This window comes from Nannospalax galili, unplaced genomic scaffold (genome assembly GCF_000622305.1).
Source record: "Nannospalax galili isolate Female #2095 unplaced genomic scaffold, S.galili_v1.0 scaffold278, whole genome shotgun sequence".
NCBI lineage: Eukaryota > Metazoa > Chordata > Mammalia > Rodentia > Spalacidae > Nannospalax > Nannospalax galili.
Genome location: NW_008347536.1, coordinates 3,273,052 through 3,286,439, shown reverse-complemented (window position 1 = coordinate 3,286,439; position 13,388 = coordinate 3,273,052). Strand labels below are relative to the sequence as shown.

Sequence of the window (13,388 nt, the reverse complement as noted above, 5' to 3'; positions counted from 1 at the left end):
CTTGTTACTATGTTTCATTTTCTAGTCATCTTTTTCTCAGCCTCTAAAGGTCTCAGAATGAAGTCAGCAGAAACTCTAATTCACACTTGGACTGAGGTAACTGTTCCCTTCGAACACATTTCAAGAATTAATGGTTGTCTTTACTTTAAAAACTAGTCTCAGCCTTTAATCTCAGCACTTGGGAGGCAGAGACAGGTGGAAGGCCAGCTATAGGCCAGCTAGTGCTATAGGGAGACCCTGTCACAAAAAGACCGCCCCCCCCCCGAAAAGAACTAAAGTCTCTTGAAGATATTGCCAGTCCAAAGACAGTCATAACAGAATATTTTACAGCAGGATCTTCAAAGTTCTTAGATCAATCACATGGAGGAGATTATGTACCCCATCTGTGTCAAACGGCAGACCTGGAGATAAGGGCTTTAAATTTATGGTAGAAACACTACCAAATACAAAAAATATGAGACCAAAGGGGAAGTCAATAAATTAAAGCTTATTTTAAAAATATACTGGAATCATTAGCATAAATCCTGCCTCCTTAATGGTTTTATTATGTGACTAATCCTAAGGGAATGGGGGATGGGGGAGGGAAGTCAAATTTCTCTCCTGACTTTTCTAATTCAAAGCAAATTTCAATGGGCATCATAAAACAAGGCTCTTTCTTCCAAAAGTCATTCCATTTGCTACAGAATAAAGCGTCACTACACTAAGTGCCTAGAAATATTATTTAGTTCCAGAATAATGACTTCTAATCAAAATAATCAAAAATAGAGAGCAAGAGAGCTGGGAGTGGTGGTGCACGCCTTTAATCCCAGCACTCATAAGGCAGAGGCAGGCAGACCTCTGTGAGTTCAAGGCCAGCCTGGTCTACACGGTGAGTTCCAGGTCAGCTGGGGCTACAGGGAGACCCTGTCTCAAAAAGATACCCCCCCCAAAATTAAATTAAATAAATAAAAATAGAGAGGAAGACATTTCTGGCAGTTTGGGAAAAAGGGTAAAGAAAGGGAAAATAAAAATACCTTTCTAAGTCTGCCTCTGTACTAACTAGATGCCTGTAATCATTATCATAACTTGCAGGCCTTTCTAGAATAAAAAGAATCTATACTGACACTAAGTATTTCCTACCACCATTAACAGAGCACAGTTAATTCTACACACAGAAGTCACTGCCATCAGTATATATAATCTTACTGTATGTAGTATGTCTTTGGAGGCAGGTTTTTCATGATGATGATGAAAAGCTCTTGAGTCATTACCACTAATTTTTTTTAAATTTGTGATTACTTTCAATGGGTGATAGGGTGGAGTTGTGAATTTTCAATGTAAATTCATATTAGAATTCATGCTGTGCTTTTAGTGCCCTAAAACCCAACTATAACTATATGGGGGAACCTTCCATCAAGCTGTTAAATATTTAAAACAATATACCAAACAATATACCAGTATGAACAAAGTATTGGTTCTTATTAGTGTCCTGAATATACATGTAAACTCTATTTCTATACAGCAAAGTCCTAAGTAATTACATATATGGTTCCATGGCTGTCAAAAAATCAGTATTGAAGAAGCTTAGTACTTTGGGAATAACTAAGTACTAGGACTGTGAACAGCAACTTTCCCATTGTTCACTCTAAAGTAAGGCAGAGTTATCATCTTCAGACAGTATTCTGGTTTCTTGAAACTCATTTTGGACTTGCTGGGGATGAAGTAATTTTGGGGTATGGTCATTTTACTTTACACTCTTGATACATTATATGTGTGTGTGTGTGTTCTTGCGTGCTTTTGTTGTATCCTAGTTAGATGTACTGAAATGTACCTGCACTGTTTATAGTTTAAACTCTTACTCATTTTTTTATATGATTTCCCCAAGAAACACTACATTATTCTGCATAGTTCAAAAGTAGATTGCCACAAGGACTAGGTTTTAAATCACAAATGCAAGTCATGTCTGTTGTCACTGTAACAACTTTAAAATGGGTTTTCTCTAACATTTAAAACTGTTAAAATACATTCAATGTCTTAGACAGTTTAACAGTCTCCTTATTAATACCTCTATTGTAAGGTTTCATACACCATGCTTTCTCAAAATAATTATTTAAATTAAATCCAACTCCACAGAAAAAAAAACAAAAGTTAATTCTAAACACAGAAGGCACTGTCACCAGGGTACACAATCTATCTTTTTGTAGAAGTATATAATTTAATTATTTTTCAATATCCCCAATTAAATTAAATATATAGATGTATTGTATTCATACTGCATTTTATTAATGCATACTACAGAATTAAATAGTGCATGAGTATTACTGAATATACACCTTACTATATTGAAACTATTTCTTTCAATTTGAGAATAATTTCTTCAAAGCCCACAGGTATAAACAAAAGAATAGGCCCTTAAAGACAATTCACCTCTGCAACTTTCAGAAACTCTGAGATTCTTGTCATCCTAGTCAAGAACTTCTTATAGATGTCAAGACCTTCTTTGCACTGGTTCTTTTTCATATCAAAATATTTTTCTGCCAAGAGTAAGTATAAAAATACTTTATTTACATCAAAAGAAAAAGATTAGGCAGTATCTCCAATCATACAGATTGCTCAAAGGACTTGCCTTAAAACAAAAATTAGTGATAAATTCATTTAGATATTTAAAACAACTTGGAATTGAGATATTATATTAAAAATAGAAAAATAGCTGGAATTCACTCATGTTTCTATTTTGTTCAGATATTATTTCTTACAATACTCATGTATTTAGTTGCACGTAAATACATATTTTACTCCATTTAAAACATTTAAAATAACAATATTTTTACTTATACTATATTAGTACTAACATTCTAAGATGGCAAGCAACTTTACAATGTTCAAACATCACTTAGAAAAGTCATTTAAATTTGTATGTAAATAGGAGTAAAGTGTTTCATTTTCACCAATCATGAGGTAGAATACTTATACAGTTTTATTTTTTACTTATGGACTAAGGCACCCCTCCATACACTTGTATTGTCCTAGTCTATGAAAAACATACTTATATAGATGCTCTTTCTAAGGGGAGGAGGTAACTGGAATAAAAATACTTGGCATCTGCCACTTAGTCCCCTGGCATTTTTTGTCATCCCTTTCTATTCCATCTAAATCCCAATGAAAAAAGGAGCATTTCTACATAAAATCAACTGTTTCAAACATATCCTAAATACATAAGAAAACATCACAAGCCAGGAGTGATGGCACATGCCTTTAATCCCAGCACTTGGGAAGCAGAGGCAGATGATCTCTGAGTTTGAGGCCAGCCTGGTCTCCATAGTGAATCCAGGCCAGCTGGGGCTACAGGGAGACCCCGTCTCAAAAAGACCAAAAAACAAAACAAAACAAAAAAAACAAAACAAGAAAAAGAAAACAGTACAAATTCCTAAAATGTCTCAAACCTTAAAGGTACCCACAAAAAATAAATGTTTAATGGATTTTAAATAACTATTGATTTTAAAATTAAGTTTAGGGACATAGCTCAGTAGTAAAGTATATTAACATTAAAGACACCTTGAGTATGTATTAATCCCCAGCACCCCTCAAGACACACACACACACACACACACACACACACACACACACACACACACACTTTATAAAGTTCATTTTGAATAAATTATGTGGAAATTTTTTTCTGAGACAAAGTTTTTCTTTATTTAAGTATATATAAAACTTAAAATTTATTGTCCTAGTTTAATCTAATTTTAAAGGACTTAAGTATCTCTAAAAACTAATGAAACAGTTCAAAAAATTACTAACGTGTCTAAAAACAAAGTTTAACTAGCTGACTATTCTGGTTATAAAAATAAGAATTAAGGCTGGTCATGGTGGCACATGTCTGCAGACCCAGCGCTTGGGAGATAGAGGCAGGCAGATCTCTGTGCGTTCAAGGACAGCCTGGTCTACATAATGAGTTCCAGGATGGCTGGGACTACAGGGAGACCCTGTCTCAAAAAGACAGAGAGGAAAAAAAAATTTATCCACTTGTATATATAAAACAGTATAATATTCCTTCCTCCAAATTGTTACAATGAACGAACATGTCTCAATGAACCTTAGGCAGCTTCAACAACATTTCAGCCAGTATTTCTAATCAATGTGACACAAAGAAAATAAATGTCATCTAGGTTATAGCAGTATTTACCCAATAAATTAATAATTCCTTCATTGTATGCTGCAAATAGTCTAATGGCATCTTTGAACAGGAGCATGAAGGCAGCATTTATTACCCCATTTGTAAGTTCGTTACTATTAACCTGGGGGAAAATGGAAAGTAAAATTAGCTTTCCTCTTATTTTAAATGACACTGACAAAAATGGTTCCTAACAAAATACATTAGGTTAAAACATGTAGGCTTACTTGGGGGAAGAAAAAAAAAAAGTCTTTTTCCTCTAGAATACACATTACACATAAATTTTCTAATATATCAATTTTCTGATTTCTTGAGATTAGAGTTGCAGGCAAATATGGCGAAAGAATTCAGAGGCAAACAAAAACCCAGCTTTTGATTATTTATTTTAGTTTAGAACAGTGTCTTAAAGGGAAAAATAATGTCATTTATTCTCTAACTCTTGAAATTCCACACCTATGGTCTCTTAATTATAACATTATAAAGCTATCGTTTACAAAAGACAGATACCATATTTAAAAAACTAAAAACATGTAAGAAAGATCAGGTAAACTTTTCTATATAATTAAGTATACTATAGATACTGAAACACGTAAGTTATTTTATAGACTCTATAATATATTAAGTAAAAAGCATGTGGTTGGACCTTCTGAGCCCCTATATAGACCAGAATGATGTGCTATAACACATCAATGCTCTGTAACTTTTAGAACCTGAGACTTAACACGTGCTCTTTCCTTTTTGTGAGGAGCCAGTTTTGGACTCTGTAGGCCCAACATTCTTTCTGCAGCTATATAATATTATTACTGTAACAGAGAAACAGCCATGGGCAGTTTGCAAACCAATAGCCTGCCTGTGTGCCAGTAACACTACTGTGGACATAGAGATTTGACTTTCATAAAATTTTCAGATGCCAAAAATTAAAATTTTTTCCAATCATTTAAAAATGGGAAAATGATTCTTGATTCACAAGTCACACAAAAAAGTCCACAGGTTACCATTTAATAACACTATCCTACTTTATGAAACACACAATTAACTGAATGCTTAACCAATACTTGCTGTTCAAATAATATTTTAAAAATTCCGGGGAATACAACATCTTACATAATATATGTAACAGGCTATAATAAAAGAGATCTGAACTTCCTTTAGCTTCTGAATAACTACTATGCTTAGTGTCCTGCCAAATAAGTCAAGCAACAAAGAGGCTAACATACAGAAAACCCTAGCATTTTAAAATCTAATGGTTCTTAACAAAAAGAATTTCAGATCAAATCACTTTTATGATTTGCTTTAGCTTAGTATATCCTAGAATTCTAGAAATTCAGAAATGCCTAAGAAATCAGGCATATACCTAAAACAAAAAATGAAAAGCTATGTGACACAGGAATAAATTTACTGACAGTCTGTATTATAGCATGGGGGAAAGAAATCTATGAAAATGTGAGAATAAAACTAATCAGTTAAAATGATCTAATCTTTAGAAGTCTTAAATGACAAAAGTACAATCAACTTACATTAAAATCAAGAAGTGCATCCATCTGATTTTGAATAATTGGTACAGTTTTTAAGAGTTTTTCTGTGTTCATTGTTCTCATAACTCCATCTGCCCTATTAAAAAAAAAACAGAATCAATTTTCTATTAAACTTCCCATTTGGTTCTCTACTTAAACAACAGAATTGTGATTTAATTGTGAAGTGTCACATATTTTAAAGTCATTATTATACTCCAAATCTCACACAAGACATATAAAAAAAGCAAAAAAAGCAGGGAACTAGGGCTACAAAGAAATCTAAAGGTAAAGTGTACATGATACAGCCACCTGGATGGTACAGCTATTGCAAGAAGAAATCACATGAACCTTACATAAAGGGCGGATACATTCATATGTGTATATATATATTCAAATATATATAAAATAATGAAAGAAACCACTAGCCTCAAATCACTAAGCAGTTACATATTTATGGATTCAAGAGTTAAACTTAAGTCTCCAAGCACTCTCTTCTCATTCATAGCCAGGCCTGATGGTATATGCCTGTTATCCCATCTAATAAACAGACTGATGCAGGAGAACCACAAGTTCCAGGCCAGAGTGATCCAAAATAAAAAACTTAAAAGTTCTGGTAATAGGGCAGTGGTGACATACATAGCTTATTAAGTGCCTGCCTTGAAAACCTGATGATCCAAGTTTCCCATCCCCAGAACCCAAGGAGGAAGAACAGGACTGACTACCAAAAGTTGTCCTCTGTCCTTTACAACACACACACACACACACACACACACACACACACACACACACGTGCGCATGCACGCTCACACAATAATAGTAATAAATAAAATTAAAGAGGAAAAGTTAGCAGTGAACACTTGCCTAGCACGTGTCTAGTCCTAGAGGCACTCCCTAGGTTGGGGGTGGTAGTGTGGTGTTTATGATTCAAATAACCAAGTCCTGTAACAGAAAATTTTAGAGAAAAATCACTTTTAACAAAAAAAAAAAAAAAAAAAAAAACCTAGGCTGTAGTCCCAGCTGGCCTATTCATTGTATAGGCCAAGATGGTCTTAACCCTACAGTCCTGCTTGCCTCTGCCTTCCGAATGCTGGGGACCAAAGGCATATGCCACCATGCCAGGTCAAAATACAATTTTTATCAAGTCATTCAAATCTCAATGTAAAAAATATTAACAGCGCTGTCCTTAAACTAGTTATGAACAGCAACAACAGTGGTTTGGAGGACTCAACAGTGTTTCATAAAACAAATACTAGACCACCTTTGCCAGATACTGATCAGCTTTAGCCTGACCAGCCGCTCTAGCCATGTGTTAACCCATCAAATTTTCAGTGCTGTTTCCTCTCAAGTACTAAGCTGGCTGATAGCAGCTGCTAGAACCTGAGGACACCAGTGCCTCTTTACAGCCTTGACCTCATTTTCATAGCCACCTCTCTTTCTTAGTGGTCTCCATCACTATCATTTAATCCCTTCATGCTGAAGTCATTTTTCACTTTCTGGTCATTTCTCATTATAGAAATCTTGAATACTGTTCTCAGTCTTTCTTGGTTAACTCAGCATCTTCATGAACCACCAATCCAACCTCCTGATATCAAAGGCTCTTGTATTGCATCCTCTAGTCAGATCTACCCTTACATTCCTCAGATACGTTACTCACCGCTTAACTCACCAATGAAAAAGGACAAAATTCACATATATCATTTTATGAAAATTACTTTTTAACTTGCAGCTGTTTTGACCAAGTATCTCCAATGGAAAAACTATTTGACCTCATCCAAAACCTCAACGCATCAACTCATCACTACCCAAATTGATCCCTTCTTCTTCACTATTGTAAACATTCTCTGGCAAATGCTCTTCATTTTCTTAGACTTTCTCCCTTATAGTCAGTCATCTAAGAAATTCACAATTCTGGCTGAATAAATAATTCATTCATACTTATACTGAGTACAAATAAAGAGAACCACAAAAAGAGACAGAGCGCAATGGCAGAGCATTAGCCTAACACGTGAAGCCTCTGAGTTTTGAAAAATATACCGCTAGGCAAACTGACAAACATAAAAATTCATGACTATTAACTTCAGACAGGCAGTGAGGATTTCCAACATTATCCTCTTGTGCAGAACACCTTCTACTTCTGAATCTTTGCAACCTTAACCTCAGCTCATGACTCTCCAAACACTTTATTCGGAGAAAGTCCATGTAGAAAATAGTTTACCAGACAGGGTACAGGGAGGAAGAAACCAAACTCCTAATATGAACCTCTCCTCTATAATCTACAAAGTGAGTGCATGTGTATCTGTAGAATTTACTTTGGTAAAATAACCACCTCTCCTTGATTTGAAATGGCAACAAAATAGACTGGATTTCAGGTTTAAAATATTGTACATAGAAGAGGTTAGCTTCTGTATTTTTATTAAAATTTTCACTTTGGTTTAATAGTTTATGTTTCAAGAACAAGTTAAAGAACACATTAATTGCTTACATATCTAGAATGTTTAAGTTGAAGAGTAGTTCGGAAAGGCATTCCCTAGAAATTTCTACAGATGTCACATTTCCCTCAATGCAGGTTTTTAGCTAAAGGGGTGATCGTTGTCCCTTAGGAACATACTCAATGGCTCTTTCCTGGGTGATAACATACATATCTAAGGAAAAAAGTTGACTACATGACACTATTAGACATCAAGTACTGGTCACATCATTTCTGTGATTAGTTCTTATATTAAGATGACCATTATTCAGGATAACTAAATTCTCCTTTTACATTCAAAATGGAAAGAAATCACAAATAGAAAGAGCAGAGAGCAAATGTTATAAATCTTCTTTTTAGATACAAGATCTTCTTACTGGCTACCCTACATAGAACTGGTAATCCTGAACCAGCAGGGTGACTCAGCAAGTAAAGACAACCTGAGTTTAATTGCCAGAACTCACATAAAGGCAGAAAGAGAAAGCCAACTCCACAATGTTGTCTTCTGACTTCCACACATGGGTCATGGCACAACTGCTCCCCAAGATGCACATGAGCTGCACCAGCACATGGAGCCTGCACGTACATACTTACACGCACACGCACACACAAACACACACTGACTCACTCATTAACATATAAACAATTTAATGAAAATTTAAAAAAACTGGTGATCCTTCTGCCTCAGTCTCTTCAATGCTCAGGTTACAGGCATGTGTCACCACAACTGGCTATAAAGAGTAAAAGAAAAAATGAAAGAAGATGCTCAAAAGGTACTGTATGTTTACAAATTAGAAATTTGGTGTGGTGAAAATGGCACTAGCCATTTTTTAAGGGGCTGGAGAGATGGTTCAGTGGTTAAGAGGACTGACTGCTCTTGCAGAGGACCCAGGTTCAAATCCCAACATCTACATGGTGGCTAACAACCATCCATAACTCCAGTTCCAGGGGATCCAATGCCCTCTTCTGACCTCTACAGGCATTGCATGACATGGGTGCATGTACATACATGTAGACAACACATTCATACACATAAAAAGTATATTATTTTACAAAAATTTTTGAAAGAAACAAAGATTTTTTTTAGAGAGAGAGAGAGAGAGAGAGAGAGGAAGGGAAGGAAGGAAGGAAGGAAGGAAGGAAGGAAGGAAGGAAGGAAGGAAGGAAGGAAGAGGGGACTGAAGAGATGGTTTAGTGGTTAACAGCCTTTAATGTTCTTTCAGAAGACCCAGGTTCGGTTCCCAGCACCCACATGGAGGCTAACAACCATCCTTAACTACAGTTCCAGGGGATCCAACATTTCTGGCTTTCACGGGCCATCCATGATATGGGTGCACTTTACATACATGCAGGCAAAACACTCATACACATAAAATAAATATTTTAAAAAAAGAAAAGGAGCTGGGTATGGTGGTACATGCCTGTAATCCTAGCAAAAAGATCAGCAAGGTCAGCCTGGGCTACCTGTTTGTCTCAAAGATGAAAAAGAAAGACGTTATTGAAACCCAGCAAGAAGAAATAATCCAATTTTAAAATGATGAAAGAATTTAAAGAAATATTTTCCAAATAAAATATAAAAATGACTAATAAGCACATAAAAAGATGCTCGTTGTTATCGGCTATTAGGAAAACAAAAACAAAACCATAGGATAATTATACCACACTCAGTAGGATAGCTACAAATTAAACAATAATGGCAATATCAAAAAGCAAACAAAAACAGGAAAAAGATATTGGGGGAGGGGCTAGAAGTTGGAACTTGTATACTTTGGGTGAGAATTTACAATAATTCAGATGCTGCAGTACCCAGCAGTTCCATGCCTAGGAATACACCAAAATTAGTGTAAAACTACTCCAAGCAAAAATCTTGTACAGTACCATTTACAGTAACATTTTCCTTTTCCACAAAAAGTAGAAAATACTTGACTGCCCATCCAACAATGAACAAACAAAATGTGGTTTATACCCATAAAATCAAATATGACTATAGAAGTACAGTCCTCAGTGGGTCATTTAAGAAAAAAGAGGACATAAAGGTGGAAGGGAAGGGGGACATGCTGGCGGCTGAGGATCAAAGGTGGAAGGGAAGGAGGGAGAAGACGGTGAATGTATACAAAATATGTTTCTACATGTATAAAACTGTCAACAAATAAATAAAATGTTTAAAACTTGTAGTGCTAATGTATGTCACAATACGGATACTGCAACTTAAATATATTGTATTGAGTTAAAGAAGTAATATACACAAAAGATCACATTTACATGGCTCTAATTTTGTTTTGTTTGGGAGCATTTTGATTTTTAAACAGGGTCTCCTGTATCTCAGATTAGCCAAAAGATGTAGCCAAAGACGATCTTGAACTTCTGCTCTTCCTTCCTCCATCTCCCAATAGTTTGGATTATAGGCACGCACCACCACATCTGGTTTATGTAGTGCTGGAGACTGAACCCAGGACCATGCACATGCTAGTAAAAGCACTTTGCCAAAAGAGCTATGTTGCCACCCCTATTTGGGTGGCATCTGTTTGGATGAACTGTCCATAATAGGCCAAACCCTAAGAGGCAGAAAGTAGAATCATAGCTGACAAGTTCTGGTGCAGATAGGAAGAATAGGAAACGAAAACATCTAGTGGGGATGGTGCTGTGCAAACTGGTAAATACACTAAAAACCATTGAATTATAGACTAGAAAAATGAAGTTTATCTTTAAAAGTTGGCTAAAATTCTGTAATTCACGATGTAATAATTCCTATTATTTTTCAATATATTTTAAAATATTTGAATTAGGTGTTAAATAAGAAAGCATAACTCACCCTCTCTTCACTTTCGTGAAATCAAATGCAACTTGTCTGTATGAAACTGCTTTTTCATTTAAATATCTACTATAACGCCTAATAAATGTAGACATATCATATCCTGTAAGAAAAGAAAGTTTTCATAAATGACTAAAATCCAAATGTCTACAGTAATGACTTTTGTTAAATGACAACAATATTGATATCCCAACTACAGTGACGTAAACTAAGTAATTAATGAAAGTTTCGCAATAAATCCTTAAAAATTCTACTTTTTTTTTTTTTTTTCGGTCTTTTTGAGACAGGGTCTCCCTGTAGCCCCAGCTGTCCTGGAACTCACTATGTAGACCAGGCTGGCCTTGAACTCACAGAGATCCGCCTGCCTCTGCCTCCCAAGTGCTGGGATTAAAGGCGTGTGCCACCATGACCGGCAAAAAGCAGGAGATGTTGGCTACGGCTTTAGAACCTTTTCCCTTACAATTTCACAAAAAATAAGAAGTCTTGTTTCTTCTGACCCATGTACTTATTCTTCATTTATCAGGAATTGGAAAAACACGCTTCCTTTCACAATTTAAAAACTTCAGAACTCAAATTTAATAGTCAACAGAACCATAATTTCGTTCCTTAAGGGATCAGATGAATTTTCTTTTTGTACTTATACAATCTTTAGCTGTGTAATATTTGGATGAGTGTAACTTACATGTGCCAACATTGTAAAAAGCATAAAAAAATATTGTTCAGTAAAAAAGATGACAATATGAAAGTTTATGGCATAAATCAAAGCAATTTCCTGAGTATTTCCAATAAAACTTTAAAAAATAAATCACTCTAACAATTTGTTTCATCATAATCACAAGATCTGAAAAATTCAGCAATATAAAAACTTCATGAATATTGTTTTTCAGAAACATCAGAAACTTTATTGTTCAGATAATGTCTGGCTCAAAGGTTTTGCTCATCATTGAAAAGCACGTAGGTTTTATTTTAACTCATCTTTAGCTAACAAATTTAACTTAAATTGATGATCTTCTACTTTTAAATGACAATGGCCAAACACCACACATCAAATAACTTGACTGGATTTGACATTATTACTTACCAGTTAGCAAATGTTTATTTACTGCCTACTAAAAAGTCGGTTTTTTTTTTTTTTTAAAAAAAGAGGGGGGGATTACTGCACTTACCTACTCTCAGTGGCAGTAAAATTAAATAGTAGTTAAGAACATGTAATTTATTGGGGTTTTTGGAAAGTAATTTTTGTTGCATGTGTTTTGTTCAGTCTGGTATGTTAAATATATACTGGTATACAGAAATATATGTCTGTCTCTGTTACTCTCTCTCAAGACAGGTTTTCCATGTAGTCCCAGCTGAACCGTAACTTGCTATATAAACCAGGCTGGCCTCCATCTCATAGAGATTCATCTGCCTCTGCGCCCCCTACTCCCCTAAGTGCTGTGATTAAAGGTGTGAGTCACCATGCCTGGTGAATTCTGTTTTTAAATACAATCTTTTAATATGTGTGTTCTGATTGAAGAATTTAGAATACCAATATTCAGAGTTATTAGTTAAAGGCATGTATTAATGATGGGATTTAAGGTGTACACCACCATGCCTCACTACTTTGTCCTCTCTTGACAGGGAAAATACTTCACATTCTTCAAGCCACAATCAACTTATTTAAAAATTCCCTCTAACCTTTTTGGCTCCCATATTATTCTAAGTATAACTGGTAGCTATCAATTGTAAAACATGTCTATCCTAATCATTATTTATATTTCTCTATGCCAGTACATATTATATATTTCTATATGCCATTATAACATACCAGATTTAACAAAATACATACAACCAAAATTACTTTTCAAAAACCCCAATGAATTACATGTTCTTAACTACTATTTAATTTTACTGCTACAAACTGTGTGTGCATGCGTGCGTGCGTGTGTGTGTGTGTGTGTGTACCACAACACATATGTGGAGGCCAGAGGACAACTGCAAAAGTCAGTTCTCTCCTTCCATCGTGTGGGTGTGGGGATCAAACTGGGTTACCAAGCTTGGTAGCAATCACCCTCATCTGCTGAGCCATCTCTCGGCCCAAGAATATATGTTTTAAAGGGGGGTGGACATACTAAAAATGAAACTCTTTGCAAAAGGAATAAAATTCTAAAAACCTTAACCACTAAATTTGCTTTATTTCTATCTTAAGGAATGAAAGATTAGTAAGACGCACAAAAAAAAAAAAACCCAACTGGGTGTATGTATGTATAAACTCTACAGCAATGGTGTGCAGGTTTGTTTTTTTTTCCTAAGAAGTAACAATAAAAGATAGGCATGCAAAGCTGAACATGGTGGTCATGCCTAGAATCCAGCATCTGAGAGGCTGAGGCAGGACTGCTATGGGTCCCAGGACAGACTAGGCCACTAAGTGAGTCCTCAAAAATAAATAAATAAATAAAT

At 35.3% G+C, this 13,388-nt stretch overlaps 1 protein-coding gene across 16 annotated transcripts in view; it reads right to left on the bottom strand.

Moving 5' to 3' along the window:
- The window catches only part of Picalm (phosphatidylinositol binding clathrin assembly protein), a 95,690-nt gene that overhangs the window by 39,486 nt on the left and 42,816 nt on the right, over positions 1 to 13,388 (bottom strand). For all 16 annotated transcript variants that reach the window (XM_008844147.2, XM_008844159.1, XM_008844149.2 and 13 more), the window contains exons 4-7: positions 10,950 to 11,052; positions 5,674 to 5,767; positions 4,169 to 4,280; positions 2,407 to 2,513 (exon numbers count right to left, since the gene is read on the bottom strand). In XM_008844147.2, the coding sequence (XP_008842369.1) occupies positions 2,407 to 2,513; positions 4,169 to 4,280; positions 5,674 to 5,767; positions 10,950 to 11,052 (416 nt within the window). The remainder of the gene's footprint in view (positions 1 to 2,406; positions 2,514 to 4,168; positions 4,281 to 5,673; positions 5,768 to 10,949; positions 11,053 to 13,388) is intronic.